This window comes from Thermobia domestica, chromosome 16 (genome assembly GCF_964235325.1).
Source record: "Thermobia domestica chromosome 16, izTheDome1.hap1.1, whole genome shotgun sequence".
In the NCBI taxonomy this organism is placed as follows: domain Eukaryota; kingdom Metazoa; phylum Arthropoda; class Insecta; order Zygentoma; family Lepismatidae; genus Thermobia; species Thermobia domestica.
In genome coordinates, this window is record NC_137469.1 from 11,624,847 (window position 1) to 11,650,490 (window position 25,644).

The window sequence follows — 25,644 nt, forward strand, 5'->3', positions numbered from 1 at the left end:
CACAGCATGTGATGGCGCGAGACAATTACATGTAGCTCAATCAACAATAAATCGCACAATTTACACAAACGAAAAACCAGCATTGTAATGCGACGACAGCTATCATGTGAAACTTCACCAGGACATAGCTTCAAGTCACATGGATAGAACGTTTTGGCTGTTCTTTTCCGTTCGACGATATTCCCGTGAAGAATCCAGATGGTAGCTATGCTTTTAGACTTCTCAACGCCTTTCATCGCATTTGCATACTAAATGACATCTGGAAAACGTAGAAGCAGGAGTGGGACATTACACCCCTAGTATAACTGCAACGAAGTCTCCTGAAGTGGAAAGTGCGGTGTTGTGCAGTGGTCATATTATCAAGCATAATCAATGATGGTGGGGTGGTATATTATAGATAAGCACCAACTTCTGTTTGTTCGGATGAAAACGAATCAGCCTTTGTATTTGAGACTGAGTTTTTGCTTGTTTCAACCACACAGATGTATATACGAGGAAAAGCCAAATAGTAAAGGTACTTTTGAGGAAAGGTACGCTCATGTCCAAAATGATTGTCGCATATCTATAACTGTCTTCTTGTAAGAATATAATTTGATAATGATTTTGCAGGGTACTTTTAATACTATTACTATGTGTATAATAGGGAAATGTATATTTGCGGTAAATTTCATAGGAAAAGAATTGTAAGTACGAAAATTAGAATAAGTAAAACAAAATGTTGCTAAATTGACAAGAAAGTTTTATTTTCGTTTTATTGTTCTTATTTACTGCCCTTTTGAGATGAAATTCGCCACATACATGTCTTTGCCAATTGGGGCCGCGGTGGCTCAGTGGTAGAGCGTTCACCTCTGGTGCTAGGGGTCTCGGGTTCAAACCCTGCTCCCGCCAAGTGAACTTTGTGGTGGACAAACACCGTGTGCGTGGGTTTTCTCGGGGTTCTCCCGTTTCCTCCCACTTTCTTCATTCCACCATTTCATTCATTACTCATTATCACCGTCTCCTTTAGCCTAGCCGGCATAACCGTGGGACGTAAAACTCAAAATTTCATTTTTTTTTCTTTGCCAATTATACACATACCAACATTATAAGAAATATCGGGCGAATTCGTTATCAAATTATATTCCTACAATAACATATTTATAGACATGCGACAATAATTTTGGACATGAGTGTACATTGATAATAGAAAACTCTAACTCCAGCGACTAACGCGGGAATAAAAGTGACATGTTGCATAGACGTGTTGCGGACGACACTAATTCAGCGCTGGATACTAGCAGTGTTACCAAATCCTAGTGCGAGAAATTACAAAAGGCCCTTTATCTTTTGACTTTTCGTCATATATAAAACAAATAGTAGCAAACGTGTAAATTATACGTTGGAATATTAAGACATTAGCGTGCGACTAAAGATTCATGTAACTAAATCCAAATGAAAACCTTTCATTTCGAACTAGTACTAGTTCTTTATGAAAGCAATAAAAGTAATAAATTGATAAAAAAAATAAATAAATAAAATAACAATTATAAGGTGTTCGTGACGAAGAATCACATAGCTTTAATGAAGTTGTCACTGTTGTCAAAAACCTTCCTGTTCATCATTTTAAATTATCATTTATTTTTATTATATTGCACATGTGTTGTTTCTTGAGTCATCAAATATACAGGATGTTTCAAAACAATACCGACAACGTTTGGGGGGTGATTCCTGACAGCAAGATAAGGCAAAAAATATAGACCAACCTGGGTGCATAAATGCTTCCTTTCGCAGTTATAGGCTGCCGAAAACATGAAAAAAAAAATTGAACTTTAAAGGTCCATCACTCCAATACTATGGGATCTACCGTAGTCGGGATTCTGAAACATGCATATTTGGATTCTTGGATATTTGGATTTGAAACATGCATATTTAGATTTTTTTTTTTTGATAGCCTATAACTGCGAAAGGAAGCATTTGTGCACCAAAGTTGGTCCATACTTTTTATCTTGCCTTGGAGTCAGGAATCGCCTCCCAAACATTGGTGGTGTTTTGGAACACCCTATAGAATTATTATTGTACTTACTGCTCGTATATATATCTGCAAATAACAACGTTTCGTGTGTACACGGAATGGTCTTCAAATGTTCGAAGAAACAGGGGAAGGAAAAAAAGAATTAAAATTAATTCCTCTAATGAATATTTGGAAACACAAGGATATCTTTCCTCAACATCTTGTGTTAATTCTTAAGGATTCTCTTCCCTTTTTTCAGTGAATAGATTTCTGCAGCGCTGCTGAACCTACGACATGATGGATTATTTATTTATTTATTTATTTATTTTTAACTCCCGAACTCTGCTGACTTGAATATAAATGATGTCACAGTGTACACACCAAGAAAATTGAAGTTTGAATTTCTTTTAACTGCTTAACTATGGAGGTTCCTTTGTCTGTGAACAGTTCTTGGTATTCTATGGGTAGGCATCACCTCGCACCCATAGGATCAGTTCTTCCATTTATCAAATATAATATGGTTTAGAAACTATTACACTTACATCTAAAAGATTCTTAAATGTGTTCCGGATAGTAGTTTCGGCTCTTCGAATTTTGGTATAATACAGCCGATAGTTCTTGTCTCAAATTTGATTCTCGATTGAAACACAGTTTTTGTTGTTGATTCAAGATTGTAATGTAGTTCGAAAATTATTTGTATCAAAAAGTAGTGAACTCTATCTGTGAAGCCAGAGATAATGGTGTAGTAGCCCATGTGCTGACTGTACATCTCCTAGCTTTGTAAAAGCCTCTTGGCGACCAGAATATTTCATGAGTTATAGCACAGGGTGTTGTGAGCGTTTAGTTGAGAAATTACGACATAATCTCCTTGACAAAGAGGTAACAACGGTATGTGTTCTGTACGTGTCAAGTATATGTATTAATTAATATATGTTTTAAAATTACTAACTTTTTTTTTTTTTAATTTTTCCCCAGCGTGCAGACCAAAGAGTTTCACTTACGGCCAAACTGATTCTAGGAGTTTTCGCCTTATTTTTGGGGATAAGTGTGATCTTATCCATAACTCTTGTGATTACGTGGCTGGATTTCTTATATTTCTGCTCATATGTCAAGCTCTGTATCACATTGATTAAATATATACCTCAGGTGAGTTGAAAACTACAATTATTTAAATTATTTCATATTAAGTATCTGTAGGAACAGAATAATGATGGATTAACCCAGTAAAGTCTGTACCTTGGAGCACTGTTGGACTTAAAGAATACAAATATCTTCTTCCCTAACAGAAAGACAGGTATTTATTTGGACAAAGTACAGACAGCCCTGGAGTTACATAAATTCGACGTTTGTTAGTTCACACTTATGTAAGACATGTCCAACATACGTATTATTTACGAACGATATTTAATTTTGAAGTGAGTTAATTTTTGAGAGTCATCTAGTAAGTGAGATATGAAGCAGTTAGGTAGTAACTATTGTCAAACTCTTATTATTATTTTTTCGTAAAAATATTTAACTTGTAAGAATATTAGGTTCTTTAACCCGTTTATAAATTATATTATGTAATTGAATTTTTGCATTGTAGTAGTAGTACACTTTTTTTTTTTTTTTTTTTTTAAATTCGAATTTTTTCGTTTGCGACAAGTCTTGCATTATGGTAAAAGTTGGACGTACACAAAGAACCTTGGGTCGGTCTATTTACGAAAGTCAAGGACTATGTAACTGACACACTTTAAACTATTTAAAATTTTTAGTATGGATCTATTTGTTTATTTCGTTTGCAGCAGCATTCGTGAACGGTTTCAGTCACCTATATTATGACTTTTCCCAGCAGGTGAAGTCAAGTTTCCAGAATTCAGCTTGAACTGACAACAAAGCAGTACCTCGCTGCTGAACGGGACGTTAAATTCAAAATCAACTCAGCGGGCCGCGGTGGCTCAGTGGTAGAGCGTTCACCTCTGGTGCTAGGGGTCCTGGTTTCGATCCCAGCCCCCGCCAAGTGAACTTTGGTGGACAAACACCGTGTGCGTGGGTTTTCTCTTTGTTCTCCCGTTTCCTCCTACTTTCTTCATTCCACCATTTCATTCATTACTCATCATCACCGTCTCCTTTAGTCTAGCCGGTATAACCGTGGGACGTAAAACTCAAAGATTTCATTTCATTTTTTTTTTTCAAAATCAACTCAATCAACAAAACAGTATAATAAAGATTATGTCATAGAAGTTCAAATAATATACGCATAATCGTTAATATTAAAAGAAAATTGGCATGTATTTTAATGTATAAAAGTACAAAATGTCCTGTAATACTGTCAATTACGGAGAATTATTAATTTCTTCCCTAATTTGTGTTACATATAAAATTATTTTCAAGAAAAGAAGTGAGATTCACACGTAGTTTCTTTCACTAAAAGATTTTTTCACCAAGGGACCCCTGTGACAAGATTATTTTATTTATTTATTTATTTATTTATTTATTTTTTACAAAAAACAAGTTTATCAGGTCAGTTATTCAATTTTCAGTTTTTTTTTCGAGAGGGGGGTGCACAGTGGCTCAGTGGTAGGGCGCTTACCTCTGCTATGTGGGGTCCCTGGTTCGATCCCTGGCCAAGTAAATTTCTGGGAGTTTCTCCGGTTCTCCTACATTTTCATTCCACCAATTTTTCCATCATTATTCACTTACCATAATCAACCGTCTCCGTTAGCCTCAAGGGACGTTTAAACTCAGATTTCATTTCATTTCATTTTCGATCTTCGTTTGCTACTGTTTTATGATTCCTTTTAGCGAGCTAGTGAACAAATAAGTAGACTTGTCAGTCAGGTTTTTGTTTATAAGTTTGGGATGCACATAGGATAATTGTGCTGAAGCTAAATGTTCGCAGAACATATAAGGTCATGCTCCAAGTAAAAGGAATTTTGAATAATATGTGTTTATTTATTGATGATATTTATGCGTGATATGTCTTTTTATTTGTCTCATATGTTTTATTTTTATTTACAGGCGTATATGAACTATAGAAGAAAAAGTACAGTCGGCTGGAGCATAGGAAATATTTTTCTTGATTTCACCGGTGGAATTCTCAGTATGCTTCAAATGATACTCAACGCTTATAACTACAGTGAGTCGTTTTTCTTTTCTTTTTTTTTTTCTTTTTTATTTCATATATATCGTGAAGTACAATTTCATGATTTATTAGTTGACGCTGTTTCTGTAGTTCCACGTTTTTGAATGAGTACTTTTGGTTTCCATGATCTCGGGTTTGATTCTTGGTGAGGCCCAGCATTGTCTGTATTGTGAAGCAGTTGTGGAGTTGCTTGTATTTAGAGATAACAAACTCCAGTGCAGAAAACCAGTTGGGAATTACTTCAATGTACAGCGAGTGAACTTCACTGTTAAAATCTATAAAGACGTGGAGAAAGGATGTAATGATTACATATATTCTTTTTCTAAGCGTTTTTCCCAGTTAGCTGGAATCCTTTTTTCGGATCACTATCATTCACTTGTTTCTATCTTGTGTCATATCCGCTGTGATACCCTTTGTTCTTAATGTAATCGTTATTAACACCCATCATATCATTCTTAACACGCTGCACCATATCATTCTTAACACGCTGCACCATATCATTCTTAACACGCTACACCATATCGTTCTTAACACGCTGCACCATATCGTTCTTAACACGCTGCACCATATCGTTCCTAACACACTCTTTGGCCGGTCTCGGTCTCGTCTCGTTCTGTAAAGCATTTACTCGGTGAGGTCGGGATTCCATAAAGGTCTTCTTATATGCCTAAACCATCTCAGTCTAAATTCATGCAGTTTTTCTACTACTGGGTTCATCTTTACTGTTTTCCGGATCACTTCGTTCATAAGTTTGCCCTTCTGCGTCACTTCAAAAATACACCGCGGCATCTTCATGTCTACAATATGCAACTTCAGTTCCTCTTCTCTTCTTCGTTGTCCAGCATTCTGCTTCATATAATAAGGCAAGCCGCAGTACTGTTTTGTAAACTTTTCCTTTAAAGCGTGTTGTTACCTACGATCAAACAGCACTCCTTCTGCTTCCCTTCATTTCGTCCAACGGCTGCTAATTCTGCTGTTTACATCATCTATTTCTACATTTTCCTGCAGAACTGCTCCCAAGTACTTGAATTTCTTCGTCATTACCGTCTCTTTTTCGTCCAGTCATATTGTTGTATTGTCGATTATATTTTTCCTAAAAGGGCAGTGTACATATTCTGTGTTAGTTCCAGTAATTCTAAGCGCCCTTTGCTCTCCAATGCTCCTCTCCAGGCATCTTAATTTCCCTTGCAGAGCTGCCTTGCTCTCACTCACCAGTATTATGTTTCAGTAACATAGGTGATGATGGACACCAAACGTTGTGGTTCAAGCGTTCACTAACTGTTCGGAAGACGAACTATGATTGAATGAACGTTGAATGATGATAATCGCTCAAAATTGCCAGTTTTTATACTAATTTATTTTGAAGTACGCCAAAGGATTTTTTTTTAAAGTTAAAATAGACACTTAGAAAGTGTTTATGTAATGTTTTGGTTGTTTTCGGAAATTTCACTTGCGTACTTGATTTTGTTTACAAGGTCATAGGACTTGTTTTTCGTTTTAATTTTGTGCTTGGATCACTTTTGATGCTACTTTCGTGGAGTGAACATAGAATTCACGTGAGTATAGCAATTATTAATTTTGTTTTTCATCACGTATGTTACTGGAACATAATACCAGCACGACGTCATTCGCAAATAGCATATTCCATTGTGCTAATTCTTGGATATCCTTTGTAAGTTTGTCTATCACAATTAGCAAAAGGTATTGACTAAGACTAGATCCCTGATTAAGTCCTACATTTAACTGCGAACTCTTTTGTTATTCCGCATGCGCTCTTCACTGCTGTTTTACATCCATTATCTTGAATTATACAGGTGTATGTGTTCGGAACGCACTTCTTCAGTGCCCACTAAATATGATCCTGTGGCACTCTTATCATACGCTTTCTCTAGGTCAATGAAAACCATGTATTACATATCTGGTCAATGAAAACCATATATTACATACTTATTTTTCAGAGATAAGGAAATTCATTTTTAACGGTAAAAATACAGGGCAATGGTATAAGAAAGTTTTATGAAAGTAATAGACGAAAGGAGACGAAGAATAGAAAGCATGTAGGAAAGATTGAAAGTGAGAAACGAAGAATAGAAAGCATGAAGGAAAGATTGAAAGTGAGAGACTGAGAATAGAAAGCATGAAGGAAGGATTGAAAGTGAGAGACGAAGAATAGAGAGCATGAAGGAAAGATTGAAAGTGAGAGACGAAGAATAGAGAGCATGAAGGAAAGATTGAAAGTGAGAGACGGAAGAATAGAAAGCATGAAAGAAAGATTGAAAGTGAGAGACTGAGAATAGAAAGCATGAAGGAAGGATTGAAAGTGAGAGACGAAGAATAGAGAGCATGAAGGAAAGATTGAAAGTGAGAGACGAAGAATAGAGAGCATGAAGGAAAGATTGAAAGTGAGAGACGGAAGAATAGAAAGCATGAAGGAAAGATTGAAAGTGAGAGACGAAGAATAGAAAGCATGAAGGAAAGATTGAAAGTGAGAGACGAAGAATAGAAAGCATGAAGGAAAGATTGAAAGTGAGAGACGAAGAATAGAAAGCATGAAGGAAAGATTGAAAGTGAGAGACGAAGAATAGAGAGCATGAAGAAAAGATTGAAAGTGAGAAGGATGCTCAGTTCTGTAACAACATTAGTGACCGCCATATATCCGATTATGTTCTCAAGAAAGTAGTTGGGCGAGGGAGTTTTCACCTCTGGGGCGAGGAATGCTTAATCCGATCCCAATCCAGAGAATATATGGTGGACAGTATCAAGTTAGTGAACTTTTTCCTTGTTCTTCCGTCCCTCAAACATTTCTGTTCCACCATTTCTTTCATAATTGGATATTTCCATTATAATCATCCGTCTTTCCTTTAGCGTACAGCGCATAATTATGGTACGTTTATCTAAAGATTTTAATTCATTTCAAGTTTAAAAAAAATACATGAGAATATTAGGATTTGTTAAAACACGAAAATCATTCGCGCATATATATATATTGTAAAAGTATTTTCACAAAATACTATACAAATTGATCTCTCTAGAATCAAGGTGAGTTATAGGTGGTCTTTGACCGTAAGGTCGCAGACAGGATCTCCAACAGAGCCCCGTAGCAGGCTAAGAGGAGTGGATTTAAGGAACCAATGCTCCGTAGCAAGCAGAGGCGGGTTAAGTGGCCAACAGAGCCCCGTAGCTGGCTAAGCCAGGAGATAGGATAGGCGTAGTCCCGTAGCAGACTAGAGGCCTGAGGTTAGGTTACTCCAAGAGTCCCGTAGCAGACTAAAGGAGGGTCACCAGAAAACTGGTCTCGAGTTACCTTCGTCCATCCAATTTATAGGGTCCTTTGGGTGGCGGTGGCGCTGCTGCTCCGATGTCGTCTTCTGCTCCGTGGGAGGGGCCAGAAGCCGTCGTCTGCATGTGATTATAGGTCCCTCTGGTGGGAGATCCTCTTGCCGAACCATGTGGTGGTGTTTGTAAACATTGATGCGTGGAATTGCTTGTTTACGACATCACATAGGATATTACAATATATATATGGACGCCTCTCACCAGGTTAGTCTTGTTTTCTGTTAGCTGTGAAAATGGTGCTTGCAATAGTAGCAGTACTTTTTTTGTGATACAATGTTCTGTATTTTCGGATTCTTTATAATGTCTGTGTAATACTTGTATTTCTTTTTCATCGTTTTACAGATGACTGGGAGTCAATATTTGGAGATCCAACAAAATTTGGTCTAGGTTTGTTCTCAGTAGTATTCGACATTTTCTTCATGGTTCAACATTACGTGCTTTATCGGTATGTATCTTTTATACCTTCTATTTCAAGTAAACATTTTGCGTATGGTGTTAAATTTAAAATAGTGTGTTGTATTTGGATTTGCTAATAGCAACTAGTTTAAACTAGAATTGTTAACATTTTTCGAATAATTATTCTCATCCGAACTTTAACAGCATTAGTCTGAACTAATTGACATCCGGAAAATTATTATTAAATACAGCTAAAAAATTGTTATTAGAGAAAGAGGAAAAAAAATGTCCCATTGTGCTCGTTTTTCTTCTGGGAAACTAATCTCTGATACGAAGGTCTCGTACCTTTGATACTAGACCACGTAAGCTTGCGTGAAGCACAGATCTCCCATTTTGTCATTCCACTGATTCGTTTGGATTTTCCAACATTCGTTTGAGTTTCTGTGTGTTTTTGGATCAAAAGATCCAGATATATGGAGAACTAAATACAGTGTAGCCAAACTCAAACTATCACGTAACTCTGTATGATGTGCTTATTCCGTAGAAAATACGTAAACTCGATATAGGAGCCGTTTAAAAATTTTGTGGCAATGTTTATTTTTTGAACTTGATAGAATTATTTTGAATATTGTTACTTCCTACAAAATACAATGGGAAGATTAAGGAGCACGTGCTGCCATTTGTTGGTGAAAGTCGAGCCTTTATGATTGCCTTAAGCACTACATGATTTCTTTCCTCTTGTTGTCTCCAGTTACTCGTTTGAGTTCCAGATCTGTCCCTCTGGCTTCTTTAATTAATTTTAAGGTTTTGTAATTTCATCACATCCATATTTCGTGTGCATATCATATTTGATAGATAAAATATATTTACTTTAACGAGAGCACAGGCAGATACGCGATATCTTACCAGAAGATAGATTATATAGTTAATTACTTAACGTAGCAGATCGAAGCCAGTGTTAAGCAAAAGTAGGATATAGCTCGTTTCTTTTCCTGAGTTCAAAAGAGTACAGTAAACCTTCGAATCAACGGACCTCATATTTGATGGACAGAGTTTCAAAAGACTACGACCATATTTGTAGAAGATGCGGCGGCAGTTCAGATTTTTAGTTATTAAGATAACAGCTTTTAACGTCAAGGTAATTGAAGCTTACATATTAACGAAAGGAGGAAATAATTGATTTTTTTTTTCACACCAGATCATCTGTAGGTGCGAATTCAATAACACACACAGGGTGAAAAAGTGAATGACTGAACCGTGACTCGAATCCGGGATCTCTGGCATACGGTGCCGATGCGTTAACCAATATGCCACCCAGTCCACTCCCCCAGAACAGCCACTCACTCTCCACTCTCCTACTTCTGAAGTCGATGCTCTCCACTCAGACCACATGACTTGTACCACAGCCTAGCTGCTGTGCGTGGATAATCCAGTGTCCATATGTTGAGAATACCTTTTGACAGTTGTAATTTCATATACAGTGTGTTTCAAAAACGACAGCGACAACGTTTAGGAGCTGATTCGTGACACCAAGATAAGACGAAAAGTATAGACCGACCTGGGTGCACAAATGTTTCATTTCGTAGTTGTAAGCTGACGAAACCATGAAAAAATTAACTTCAAAGGTCTATAGCTCCAAAACTATGAGACTTACCGCAATCGGGCCAAGACTTCACTTAGAAACTAGTATGTGCCCTGTTTAAATATTCATGTTTCAGAATCCTGTGGTACTTCCGCAACAATTTTTGTAGAGGTAGTTGGTGAGTACTTCAAATTATATCCTCATATCCGAACTCCCTCTATAAAATTGTTTGCGTGAGTACCTTCGTTAGTACCAGACACGAAATCACTGAGTCCGTGTTTGCAAACTGCAGCACATAAAACGTCTTCTGTTGAGCGAACGCCATCTTACTTCTGACTGACAGCAAACTGAGAAGACGCATTGGCTGACATCTAACGGCGATTTTCTGAAATTCTAGACAACACCCATTCAAACAACACTCATTTCCGTGTTGGCACGTCCCATGTTCCGTAATTATTACCGTCCAAAGCCAGGTCATTCTTTTTTTGAAACACGGTGTAGTATTGATCCATCCTAAAACCGTTTATTATGATCCGAATGGAAGGTAGTCTCGGTCATATGAGAACAAAGTTGCTATTTAAGACGGGAATGGTGTGTAGAAGATTTTCAACATTCTGATTCATTTAAGAAATTGTGTCTGTACTCTCGTTATTGTAGATACTTTTTGTTTTCCTTGTTGTACCTCAAAATAATTTATTTAGATACATTGAATTAAATTTATTCAAACCAGGCATGGTGCCTCTAAATTTAACTCAGATTTAAAACTACATTTTAAAGTTTATTTTTCTTATAACTATACAAGGAATTGTTTTAATTTTAAATTACTAGTTTAAATATTTTTCAGTATTAAATTTTTTTTTGGTAATTAATTGATAAGATGTGTGTAGTTTATGTTTGTATTGTGATGATAACCGCATGAAATAGTTAGAAATTTTGATGTATGCTTTCAGTAATAGTGCCAGAAATGCTGTGTAAGTATATTAATAATACTAATGCTTTTGTTCAAACTAATATTGGTAATATCTGAATAATTTACAACACCATGGATTATTAATTACGTCATAGTTTGTGTGTTTTTAACTATCTTTATTTTTATTTTAAAAATAAACCTCTTATAGTCACAGCAGAATAATATGAAGTTCTTTTAATACTAATTGGAAAGAAGAGATAGTATTGTAGTCAATTTTCTTCAAAGTTAAATATTTTTTGAGCGTAGTTCACCGAAAGATTTCGAAAACTGAGCCCAAACTTGATCTTTCATTCTGAAAATATGACAAAAGAACATCACGGGATAGGTGTATTCTGCTAGTCATTTTGTGTGTGTGTAGAGGAAGGGGGGGGGGGAAGCGGGCACACAATGGTAGAGCGTTCACCTCTGGTGCATGAGGTCCCTGGCTCGATCCCAGCTCGCGCCAAGTGAATTTTGTGATGGACAAACACCGTATGCATGGGTTTTCTTGGACTTTTCCTGTTTCCTCTCACTTTCTTCATTCCACCATTCTGTTCATTTCTCATCATCACCGTCTCCTTTAGCTTAGCCGGCATAACTGTGGGACGTAAAACTGAAAGTTTTTTTTTTTTTTGAAAGAAGGCGGGGAGGAATAAACTTAAGAATTCACTTTAAAAATTGTACTAGTATGCAGTAAATACTGGAAAATTCGTGTAATAATATTCGTAACTTATACAGCGTACAGGTCTGACCCCCCCCCCCCCCAAAAAAAAAAAAAGGCATCAATCGAGTAAGAATTTTTCCATCTAAATAGTCAATTTTGGAAGTTGACTCCATACTATGAAATAAACAGTTCAATTACTCAGAAATTAACCTTTGTTGTTCGCACGGAATTCATGTTCGTAAATGAAACAAACAAAATACCACTATTCAACTAGCTTTTAAAAATTTGAAGGATTTGAATTGTTACATTGTTATCCCGTTTTAAGATATAACATGCGATTAGTTACAATTAAATATTATGAAAAGCAGAATACTTGCTATCGCTTTCGACAGCAGTAATTTTGTACTCCATTTATGTATTATTTGAGAGAGATTATAACCTGAAAAGTGATAAAGTAATTTTCATTACAGAAACTTTTACAAATGGAAGAAATGTCAATTTATATTTAAGAACTTCAGAGGTAATTTATAATCCTCAGTATCCGTCTCCGTAAGTACCGCCTTGGGTAGTTCACAGTATGTTGGAAAAAGTAACGGAACTTCTTTTACTCATTAGCTCCACCTTATGAAGCAAAATATAATCGGGAAACTGGATATCTACTCAACAAAACTAGACCCCAATCATGAGAACCGATTAACGGAGTGTCAAGTCAGAGCAAGAAAAGTGAATGTATCTGGTATCACCTCGTCACAAAAACACGCTGGAGCAAAGAGTCAATATTAAATTTTGTTTCAAGCTAGGTAAAATATTTACACAAACATTGGAAATGATGAAACAGATGTATGGTGATGAGTGCTTATCTCGTACACGTGTGTTCGAGTGGTATACGCGATTTCGGAACGGTCGTGAATTCTTCGAAGACGACCGTAAGCCAGGCAGACCGAAAAACAAAAATCAGGATGAGTTGGTAGAACAAGTGCGTGAAATGATGGCCACGATGCAAATTCGACTGTGAGATGGATGGCAGAGGAATTGAATACGACGAAAGACATGATTCACGAAATTTTGACAAAGGAAACGGAAAATCTGTGCCCGCACATCTTAACTGACGAGAGCAAACTTGTTCGCGTTGAACATTGCAAGGACCTGATTAAAATAGCCAGACGGAACAGAACATTCTTGGAATCGATTGTAACTAGTAATGAGATTTGATGCTTCAAGTACGACCTGCAAAGGCTATACTAGGAACATTTTATGACAATGTTATACACGTCCAGTTTGCCGTGACGAGGGTCATTGAGGCGGTTCCGAAAAAAGGACATTAAAAACTTTATACTAATATTGCTTGAACGTGCCCAGCGGTGTATTGACGCAGAAAGTATGTATTTTGAGTAAAAATAACTACAGTTGGTAAAATGCCTAATTCGTTTTGTTTAATTTAAAAAGTTCCGTTATTTTTCCGACATACTGTGTATTACCAAAGTAATGACCAAAAAGATATGTTCGGTTGAATTATATATTCATGACAGTAGCATTGAAAAGGGCTGTTCTGTGTTTCTGGATAAATTATAAGCATTGTCTTGTTTGCGAGCGACCAGAGTTCCTCAGGTGAGAGTACCTGTGTTTCGGTGATGATGTGCTAAGGGGACCGTATGTCTCCGATATGATTAAGCTATTTTAACAGTGTCTCTTAAAGCCTCGAATATCTCTTCTCGGTCAAGTGGCTTGCGCGCGTTCCGTCTAGTTTAGCCTCGGTGTCGAAAAGGGGCGGTAAACTCAAATCAAATCAACGAGTAGAATTTCTTAAACTTTAGTAACCGGTTCAATAAATTGTTACTAAATCATTTCAACATACGCTGATGTCTTCTTCAGTAATTCATAACCTAGTTACATACCAGATTCATTACAAAGGTCTTTTATATGTTAGCCTGTCCTAGAGAAGTTAATGAGACATAAGTTATCGGATACAAATTTACACAAAGATACCAGATAAACTGATGACCCCTTTCTTTTAAGACACTTTTTTAAAATAATATTTACACTTGAGCGTTAGTGATTTAAATCGTTTAAAATAATTGGTTAAACCGGATAATAAAGAGAAGAAATTCTACTCATTTATTTAGTAGAGTAGAAACCAGTAGTATGAAATACCTGTTTTTCGCACGGAGAGAATAATGCTTATGCAACAGCAGAAAAGAAATTTTGGGAAGGTAAGGGTTATCTTTCCTTACCTAAGTCTTGTTAATGGTGAGTTCGGACGTTCAAACTAAGTAAGCTTTTGAGTTTTTTTGATAAGACTCCATTTCAAGCGGTTTACATTTTAGTGGAGCTTCAGTTATATTTTTAAAATATTTATTTGTTTCTCTGAAAAATAAATTAATTTTTCTCTGTGTATAAATATGGGATAACAGGAAAGAAAGGGCTTAAGAAAAATAGTTTGTCACATGATCCATTATTCTGCTTGACACTGCATGATAGTTTGCTAGAGCTTCCTTGTGGCTAAGCATTTAGCATACGCGCCTTTGGCGTGGAAGACCCGGGTTCGATTCCCGGTGGGAGCTCACGTGGTTCGGATCGTACGTTAAACAGTAGGCCGACGTGGGGGCCGCGGTGGCTCAGTGGTAGAGTGTTCACCTCTGGCATGGGATCCTTGGTTCGGTCACAGCTCGCGCCAAGTGAACTTTGTGGTGGACAAACACCGTGTGCGTGGGTTTCCTCGGAGTTCTCCTGTTTTCTCCCACTTTCTTCATTCATTTCTCATCATCACGGTCTCCTTTAGCCTAGCCGGCATAACCGTGGGACGTAAAACTTAAAGATTTCATTTCATTTTTTGTAGGTCCACGTCTCATGTAGCCTCGCTGCTGAACGGGACGCTAAACTTAAAATCAAATCAAATGATATGTTGCTGACAATAAACATCTTATGTTGCTCTCTATTTTGCCCTCTTATCTGAAAGTAATGTGTGGTCAGTCCATAAACTTGTTCTTATTTTGATCGATTTCAAGAAAATATGAATTACCTAAAGTATGGCCGAAACTGATCCGTGTTGTTGTGAGTTATTCTTGGTATATTTTAATAAGAGCATGGTATAGTGGGTTGTAATAAATGGTTAGTATGTTATCAGCTTTCTTAACAGCAGACGTTTTATTTTTATTTTTTTTATTTCAGTGGTCCCTCAAGCATGTATCTACTTAACAAATGATAATAGTAACCCCGCTACTAACTCTTTGTATCAATGGTTTTACGGCAAACTAGTGATAGGTTCCGCTGGCTTTCGCCTGTTCTAAGAGTCTTCATTCTGCTTTCTTCTTACCCGTCTTATTTTACAACATTTATTTTGAAAAACATTTCTTCTACCTCTCTATGCAGCAGTAGTAGGTTCATGATTATTTGTAAGTAGAAACTGTTGTGTAGTGTGGAAGATAATGGAATTACCAACTAAATATTAGCAGAGAGTGTGTGTATTGATGTATGTGTACTACCAGAGAATAGGAGTGGCGGCTTGTTTCTGTAGATTAACCGTGTGTAATTCTTTTTAAAAAAAATATCCCTTATAGAAAGAAAATTAAATTAGGTTTGTTAAATTTACTTTCCTCACAAAATAGGGATACCGGCTGTGAACCTGCTCCAAGGCATGTTATATTTCGAGTGTTTAAGACGTTGTTGTACGGTCGAGTGAGTTACGATTTCAACTAGCAACTTAAGTTACAGGTTCAGCGAAAAAGAATTGTGCAGTATCAAGTGTTTATAAGTATATTTACATTAAACTGTAAGATACAAGTTTATTCAAGAATTTGCAATGGTAATAGGCTTATTCAGAGTATGAGTTATACACTAAATCGTTTCTTAAGTATTTTTTTTAATCACATGTGATAGTATTATGTGAAGGAATTATTTTCAAAAATTATAATTGGAGAAGTGATTTTTTAATCATTTTATAATCTTTATAGCTGATTAATTTTTCAGTATTTTTTTGTTGTAATTGTAAAGAAATGGTTGAGTCGTTTTCTCTAAAGCAGGTTACATTACCTTGGAGTTTAGTCTTCAAAACAGGTGGTCTTGAGATAATTGTTATGTAATTAGTCTGTAAAAGTGAGTAAGATCTCAAAACTGTTCCGGATTTGAAAAAGACACGTCATCCTAGATTCAATACAATATTCAGGAAAACTTAGTCATGGGACCAAGGAAATAGTGGTAATTTAAGTACACATCAAAATACTGAATTCTTAACACATTTGACGAGTGAACACTTATTTCGTAAGTTTTTGCAATGTAGTTTTGCTGATTAAGAAAGGTGTAAGTTTCACATATGTGGTAACAACCAAAGATCTGGAAATTAGTGTCAATGTCTTGCTGTACGCAGCTAGTCGAAAGTTAGTTGTATGATACGTTTCAACGCGATATAATAGGCCTGATCATTGTTGTTTCAAATGGAAGTTAAGTTCTCATGTGATATTGAACTGTTATAGTACAGAAGACTGAATAGGCATTAACAGGGTGGAGAATTGTAAGGATTGTTGTGTTTCGTAAAAATGGTCTCCTTATGAATAGTTCCTAGTGTACAACTGTACAACTATAGTACTATTTATGTCTTAAGTTAAGAAAAGAAAAAAAGTAGGACAACTAAGTATCGTCGATTCGGAGCTTATCAAAAAATTGTAATTGGAATCTAAAATAATGTTATTTTTATTCAAGTAATCATGTGGTCTATGATTCAAGTATCGAAAACTAATATAAACGGTTGAAATCTTGCAATAAACAGACCTCGAAAATGGTGGATTTCGTCTGGAGAATTTACACATCATGAGTGTGCTCTGGTTAAGATTTTGAAAACGTAAGTTACTTTGTATAGCTCTTCATGCGAGTCTTTCTTTTACAACGTAATTATTTATTTTATATACATATGTAGAAATATAGGCTTTAGATTGGCACTTGGTATGTTCCATATCTGAGATTGAATATCTTACAATGATAGTGTCAGCGTTTGGCCATAACGTTTTCTTAGACACGGAAAGACAGTTGGCATATTTTTGTTCTCGTTGCGTCGTTATTATAGCTTTCTCAATAAAACACCGCTTGTAAAATTTTTTTAAAAAGGTTTTCCACAAAGAGATACTTACTTTCCTCGATATAAATCGTGGAAACTCTATTTAAAATCGTTGGACGAGATCCTCGGTAGCATAGGAGTAATCCGCTGATGTGACCTTGTCGACAGTAATTTACTGTAACATTCTTGTAAATCAAGAAAACGATCATTTTAATTCGTGTGTTTTTTAAGCAGAATTGCGTAATATGGTAATCATAAATCCACTAATATGTAAGCGCAGGATATTAAGGCAATTGCACTTAGCAGAGTTTCGGAATATGATTATCATAAATGCAGTAATATGTAGGCGCAGGATATTAAAACAGTTTTAAACCTAATATTGGTTTGAATTTCATTTTTGGTTGAGTACTGTCCCTACTTTTAAAATATAATTAATGAGTTCTTATGGTGCAGAAGGTTCAAAGTTCGTCAGAAATTACAGAGTTGTTTCCATTTCACTTGAACTATTTATGTGAACCTTCAGGGGTATATATTTGTTTTAATACTTCATTTTCTATAAATGAATTTCAAGAAAAATAGTTATTAAAAATAGCGTGTATAGATAAGTTCAGTTACAATTCTTTTGATAAGAACTCTGAAACTGAAAGAGAACGCATGGAGTATAAATGTATTTCCTTTAAGTTGTCCAATACTTAGTTGCGTCGATTCACATTGTATCTAACGTGAAACCTAATAGTAAAGTATTGTAAATCATACACATGAGAAAGCTGTTAACTAATTTTGGATCTCAAAAATGTGGAGGAAATTCATAGGTAACTTACAAATAATGAGGAGAGTTGATATTAGTATTTGTTTGCCAGAGCTGATAATATTTATTATATATTTATACATTTATTTATTTATTTTGTTTGCGTGATAATATGCCATGTAAAACTGGGAGAAGTAGCTTTCTTTAGATGTCCAGAGTATATCGATTCATTTTACGTAAAAATACTCGCGATGTTCATACGTAAAAGCACACAACTTTCAGGCAACCGGAGAACACTTCTTTTGGAAACCATTAATTCCCGAAATTCTCACCAGTAGCTTTCGTATGTCTTTAGCTTGAAAGTTTTTCACGTGTGTTTCTTAGGATGTTACTTGTAGTCCATTTAGTGTAAAGAATTCCGAAGCTTATTACTTTCATTGTAATATATATATATATTTTCTATAGTTCTCGAAGTGTTTCATTATAAAATAACGTCTACGTTTTTAGGAATACCATTGTAAGTACTTTCTTCAGCACTATGTTTTTTATATATAGTCAATAATGGCATTTATTTATTTATTTTTCTTCACACCTACATTTATCCGCCCATTCTGTTTAATTCGGTATAGAGTATACGAAGCTCAGTATGCCTTTTAAGAAAGTATACGCAGTTATATTTTTTATGAGTAGTATTATCGTATTAAAAATTTTCAAGTCAGCTCTGGTAAGTAATCCTCATAATGATGTCTTTGTATACTTGGAATTAAAAGTTAGTTTCCTATCAAATTACGTTGCAAGTTCAATCTGTATGTTACATGTTTCAGCTGTATTCGATAGTTATTGACAATAGTTTCAGTATAAACACTCGTTATTTTTATTTATTTATTTTTTTTAAAGCCTGACATACCAAAAATAATACAAAATTTACCGTTTTTCTTTTGCGTGTTTTTCATAAGTAAAAGGAGATAATGAAATGCAACTTACCATAATCATAGATAATGTTATTCTACAACAGAAAATATAAACCTGAAGAATTTTCAGTGTTGCCATCCTTAGAAATTACAGTGTTGCCAGAATAACATTTCCCTCAAAGGCAGCGACTATAGGAACGAACTCAATTGCATTTGATTACGCATCATGTTGTTTTGGTAACCTGTCAACTGCTTTTTAAATAACATTATTATTTAATTTTTTAGTAACTATATGTTAAAACTATTTTGTTTATTACAAATTAAATACAACTGTTATTTAAAAAGTAGTTCACAGGGTTCCAAGACAACATGATACGTAATCAAATGCAGTTGAGTTCGTTCCTCTGGTCACTGCCTTAACTTAGATTTGTCTGGCAACACTGTAATTTCTATGGATGGCAACACTGAAAGTTCGTCAGGTTCATATTTTCTATTGTAGAATAACATTGTTTATGCTTGTGGTAAGTTTAATTTCATTATCTCCTTTCACTTATGAATAAACAAGCAAAAGAAAAATGGTAAATTTTGTATTATTTTTAGTAAGTCAGGCTCAACGAAGGTCCATTGTAATTATTATTTATTTTTAAATGAAGCAGTGAATAATTTTAATGATTGGGAACTTATAGCTGTCATTGTTGATGATGAGCTGTTCTTACTATTTTTTTAGAGCTACAATTGTTTTGCTTATTTAGAAAACGTGTAGTTCATTAAATGCTTTCTACAGTTTCTCAGTTTTGTGATTTCCCTATTTGTTAAGTATGGCAAATATAATATAATATTCGAAATGTAGAAAGTATTAGAATATACGACAAATACCCAGAACTTGAAAGATGATCGAGCTAAGCCAAAGCTAAAACTTCAAAAGATTTTGTATTTTTTTACAAGAAAACAGTTTTACCATTTTGTAGTTTCTTAATCAAAATTAGTTCTGGTGTCTTATTTTATTAAGTAATCCTACGTAGTCTCACTTCCTGAAACACAAAGTGGCCATTTTTATTATTGTTGTTTTTTCGGAAAATACATACGTGTATTAAATTATAATGCTTGTCCCACATTTTTGTATTTTATTTTTAGTCAAATACTGGAGTTCCTTAAAAATATTTATACACCAATAGAACGGAATTTTTAATACTAGCTATACAAACTTTTAATGCTTTTTTTTTTTTTTTTTTTTTGTAAAAATGGATTTCATTGTTGTCGTGATAGATTTTATGGTAAAAAAAAAAAAAAAAAAAACGACATGTAAAGATTTGTTGATATTTGGATTGTGGAAACTAACTAAACTATGCATTTAAGACGTAATATAGTTGTGTGTTGGTTATTATTAAGTTAACAGAAACGTATTTCCTGTATTTCGTTTTGTTATTGTTAATTTTTGATTATTTAAAACCTAAAATTCATTTCTTTTTACAAGTATTAGTTGGTGATTTCGTTAGCTAATAAGACTGCCAAGAAATAATTATAGTTATTTTAAGACGACGTGATGTTCCTTTTTTTATTAAGAGCTTAAAAAAAAGAAAAGAAAAATGTTGTGAATGGTTGTGGCGTAGACTTGCTAGAAATCAGAAAGTTGAGAAACAACAGTATTAGTTGTATTACTACAGAACGTTTGAAATAAATAAATTAACTTTAGAGAAAGCAGTTTGTATTAGTTCTTTGAAAAAAAAAAATGATTTTCACACATCTTTTTAAATGTGAAATCTTGTGATCAAGAGTTAAGTATACTTTGGAGAAATTTGGAAAAGAGAAACGCCATTTTTCATCATGGAATCTAGCTATTTTTTTAGAGTTTATTTTTAACAGCAAAAGGTGAACGATATCCAAAATAAATTAGACATGCAAATTTAATATACGGAGTGATAAAAAAAATATCGTAGTATTAACTTCAAGGGCTTGTAGGAGGTATGGAGTAAAGTACATCTTAAATAGTAACGCATGTCTTGAAACACCGTATTCATGATACACGACAACAGCGAAGCAAGTGTGAAAAAACACAGTGTCTACTGAAAGAAAAACCTACGTACTGCCTGGGGCCGCGGTGGCTCATCTCTCGTGCGTTTGGTCCCGGTTCGATCCCAGCTCGCGCCAAGTGAACTTTGTGATAGACAAACACCGTGTGCGTGCATTTTCTTGGGGTTCTTCCGTTTCTTGTCACTTCCTTCGTTCTACCATTTCATTCATTTCTCATCATCAGCGCCTCCTTTAGTCTAGCCGGCATAATTGAAAGAGTTCATTTTATTTTCATTTTGCGACTACCAATTATATCTGCGTCGCATGCTCCGTGATACACTCTCGAACATCCATGGTCTTTATTAAATATTATCCTGCATTTATGATACATAAAAAGAGATCTTCCTCTGATTGGATGCAAGTTTCGAAAATTTGCCACTTCTTATGGAACCTGCAGGAAAAAGAAAAATAGAGTTAAATTCGGGTGAGCGAGCAGGGTACAAAATCAGATAACCTCAGCCTATCTATCTGCTCCGAAATGTTGATTGAGATTGCCTCGGACGGTACGTTCAAAGTATTGTTCAGCACCGAACGGATATTCAATTTTGACACACACACACACACACATACAGACAAAAAAAAAAAAAAAAGCGCAGCGGAACCCAGGATTGATAGAAGACATGTAACAGAAATGCATACGATCCTCCGATACACATACACAACATGTATTTTTCAGGCTTGCTTTGCTTTTGTTTGTAGCAGTCAAAAGTTATATTTTCCTGACATGGTTTCCTGTTCAAAATGTACTCTGATCCGTACCCACTACAAGCCCTCGCAGTCTCTAATAAATTTTGTGTCATTCTGAATATCTAATAGAGGCATAATTAACTCATTATTTTACATTTTTCTCAACAAAGTTTGCAAGAAGAAATGAAATAAACGTTTTGTAGACAATATTCTATGCTTTATTGTAATAATAAAGCTCAGATCCATGGTGAAAATTCTGCTATAATTGTCTCCGAAGTCGTCTTGACTCTTAAAAGAAGTATTTTTGAAGAAACAGGGAAGAGGGATGAGGGGTTTGGGCTCAAAATTGAAGTTTTGAGGCAGCAGACGACACGTTCTGTGGAAGCTTAGCAGCTAAAATATGTGGAAAAGCTTGGAACTGAGGAGTGAGTAGGAGCCAATGGCGATGCAAGGAAAGGATTTTTCGGGTTGCAACAAAATTACAAGACAGAAAAATCTAGGTCGATGTTACAAATAATAACATGTAACATAAAGATATTAATACATCTAGGAGCCACACGTCATCTTTTCACGTCGTACACTAACCCCACAATGACCTATAATCTCTTCCTAAATACTATTGTGTATACCATATTACAATCATGTATAACGTAGTTCTTGGTTATTGTAAACCCCAGCGCCTCTGTATCTTAGGCGAAATTCCAACGTGAGTATATGAAAATGAAAGTGAAAAAGTACTTAAAAAATTGTATACAAGGTAACACTCATGACACTGAATAGAAACAGCATTCAAGCCATGAACACGTAATCGTCGAAGAAAAAGAAGAAAAAAAAACCTAGAGAGCTTTCATTTATGTGTTACAGTCAAAAATAATTATAATTAAAGTCTAAGTTCCTGCATGGCTGAAGTCTAAGTTCCTGCATCCGTAACATACATGGGTTGCATACGTACCTTCAGTTTGAGAGGCCAGGTTCGATTCGTGACGGGAGCTCATGTGCTTCAGATCACATGTTAAACTACGTCCGTCTACATTTTGTATAGTCTCCACACTTAAAACGTTAAACTCCGTAGCTGAAATGAATACTGTGACGCACGATCGGACTCTCTAGTATGTTTTTCTTTTTTTGTATACTTTGACGACGAACTGTTTGGCTTGAAAGCTAATTGTTTCAGTGTGTACAGTTAACAATTATATCTTCCCTAAAAATGCCGGTACCCTTGGCATTTCCATCCTACTAAAGAAGTTTAAGTGCTCATATTTTACATTATACTTTTAAGTGCATTTATTTTAGATATCACAGAATCAAAACTGTTTTTGTTTTTATTTATTCATTTTTTAAATGCGATTAAAATTGGTAGTTTTAAAATGATTAGTTTTGTTTGTGATGTATAAATACTCGTTATGGTAAAAATGCATTTTGAAGAGTAGGTACTCGAAATTTCTTGCTATGAACAATAGATGATAAAGCTATTGAAGTGAGGAGTTAATCACCTTAATTAGATGATATTTATAATATTTCATTTTGTGTCTTTCCCGTGCGAGTGCGACGTTCCAATATTTAAGTGTAGTGTGCGCATATCCACTTGTTGATGCGTGCGCATTTTGTTGAGAATCTGTATGCTGCATAGTTTTTTAAACAAGTTACACAAACGTGTGGTAGTGTTAGTGTAGTGAGAGTACCTTTCAAATTTTTAAAGTAGAAATGACATTGTATTGTACTGTGATGTGTATAGTAGTTTCTGAGTAGTAATACCGGTTTATTTATGATAGTTTGATGTGTAGTACGTAATTTTATTTGTGATAGTTCGATGTGATACGTCCAGGTGCTGCTTGTGCATAGAGCGTTGCAGAGCGACAGGCTTTTAAATGTTTCGTAATAAAGATTATTTTCGCAGCGCCTGTGCACAAGTCGTACTTAAGTACATTGCCGTGCCGTGCCGTGCCGTGGAGGGGAAGGGGAAGGGGCGACGGACCCGGGCGCCGAAGTAAGGGGCAAAAAATTCGGGAGGAAAAACTAAAAGATATATATAAAATGGAAGGAAAAAGTAATTAAAAAAAAGCTTAAAATCAAGGAAAAGCAGGGTTTATTTTTGAAAATTTTCTTATGCTTCGTGCCAACCATGATGGCGCTTCGGGGCTAGTCTGTTGACCTCTCATATGTACGGGGGCGCCGTCGTATACTCTCGCCCCGGGCGCTGATTTTCCACAGCACGGCACGGCTTAAATAATCCCTAACTCACAGTTGAGTTGACAAAATCAGAATGTTGTGAACACATGTTTTTATTGCTTTTAACTGCATGTAAGTAGCATTTTGCGTAAAAGCATGATTGTGTTGGGATTACGTTAGTAATTTTGTTATTTATAATATGTTTGTATTTGAGAGTTTGTTTTTAGTTATGGATGTGTATTAATTAATTAATAACGGCAATGAATTAATTTTAATTCATTAGATTATTGTTGAACTATTTTTAACTAACCAAACCTTGTACGAATTTGTGTGTGGATATGAACTCGTGTACTTTTAAATGAACATAATAGATCTTCCACTATGTTAATAAAGTAGTTATTTTTTTTAAATATATTGTGTAGCTTCTTCATTGGAAATCTAACATAACCTGCTTACTTTTCCTGTTTTTGCATTCGCTTCGTACTACTAACTTGTCTGTTAGAATAGAAGCAGTGCATGCTATTGTTAAGGTACAATACAAATGGAATGAACAAGAAACTACTGAGTATTGCATAGAATTGTGCACTGTAGAGTAGTAACAATACTCTAATGCAAAAATTGATCACAGGATAGATAAGAAATAAAATTTCAAGTTTAAGACGTGTTAATAAGAATACTTACCAAAATACCCACATTACTAATTCGACGTATACGTTTCAGCGACTAATTGTCATCATCCTCAGTGCACGTCTCTTAGGAAATCACACTGCTTGAACTATATATCCTGATTGGTCTCCTCCAGTGTTAATGGGTCCTGAATTAGTGACTTAAGTATGGAGGCTCGGTGGCTCAGTGGTAGAGTGTTCACGACTGATGCATGGGGTCCTTAGTTCGATCCAAGCTCGCGCTTTGTGGTGTATGAACACCGTGTGCTTGGGTTTTGTCGGGGTTTTCCCGTTTCCTCTCACTTTCTTCATTCCACTATTTCATTCATTTATCATCATCACCGTCCCCTTTAGCCTAGCCGGCACAACCGTAGGACGTAAAACTTAAAGGTTTCATTTTATTTCATAATTAGTTCGACGTATACGTTTCAGCGACCAATTGTCATCGTCCTCAGTGCGCGTCTCTTAGGAAACCACACTGCTTGTAGAACTACATATCGTGGTTGGTCTCTTCCAGTGTTAATGGATCGTGAATTCTTGCCTTTAAGTATCCTTGTCAAGTTAACCCTTTGCAGTCGTCCTGTTTACTTTTTCCGAGTTTGAATTAATTTGCTACAAATTAGAGCATATGGTATTTCAGTTTCGTGCAAGTTTCAAGCTCCAAATTGTAGATTCTTACCATGTTGTAAAAAGCATGTCGAGTGTGGCTCAATATCGGACTGGAATGACTGAAACTAAAATGTCGAGTTTCACTCGACAAAGGACCGTAAAGGATTACAGATACCTGTTTTATATATATATCTGTGTAATTTCACCTTGTTAATATAATTTCATTTGATATGGAGAACCATGACGGGTATCTCAGAATCGTTGGTACCTGTGTTGCTTTCCCACCTTTCCTTTGATCAACATTTCATGTCAGTTTAATGAAAATTCGTAACACATATTTTGTGACCAACACATTTCTATATAAAAGAAGATATCCTCAGTGACCGATCAACGCCTAGGGCAAACCGCTTAAGCTAGAAACTTCAAATCTTGATAGTGCATAGGATTTCTGACGTAAAATACCACTAAGGAAGGATTTTCGGAAATTCAACGGGGAAGAGATGAGTGGCAATTATTATACTAAAATGTTACTATAATAGCATTTCCTTATCTCTAAACGTTAAAGACATGACATTTGCTCTATGGACTTATAATTAGATACGTGTTTTTAAATAATAATAATAATAATAATAATAATAATAATAATAATAATAATAATAATAAAAGTAACAATGAACAAACCAAATTGTATTATATA

General features: G+C 35.3%; 1 protein-coding gene across 9 annotated transcripts in view; it reads left to right on the forward strand.

The window, feature by feature from the left end:
• Ctns (lysosomal cystine transporter cystinosin) overlaps positions 1–25,644 on the forward strand; it is a 167,707-nt gene that overhangs the window by 87,355 nt on the left and 54,708 nt on the right. For 7 of the 9 annotated variants that reach the window (XR_014128700.1, XM_081742124.1, XM_081742123.1 and 4 more), the window contains 3 exons: positions 2,966–3,136; positions 4,991–5,108; positions 8,793–8,895. Coding sequence is in view for 8 of the 9 variants with exons in the window: in XM_081742124.1 (XP_081598250.1) it covers positions 2,966–3,136; positions 4,991–5,108; positions 8,793–8,895 (392 nt within the window). In the remaining variant the exon portion in view is untranslated. Of the gene's footprint in view, positions 1–2,965; positions 3,137–4,990; positions 5,109–8,792; positions 8,896–15,209; positions 24,086–25,644 lie in introns of those variants that run through there. The other 2 variants (XM_081742128.1, XM_081742125.1) reach the window with 2 other exon arrangements.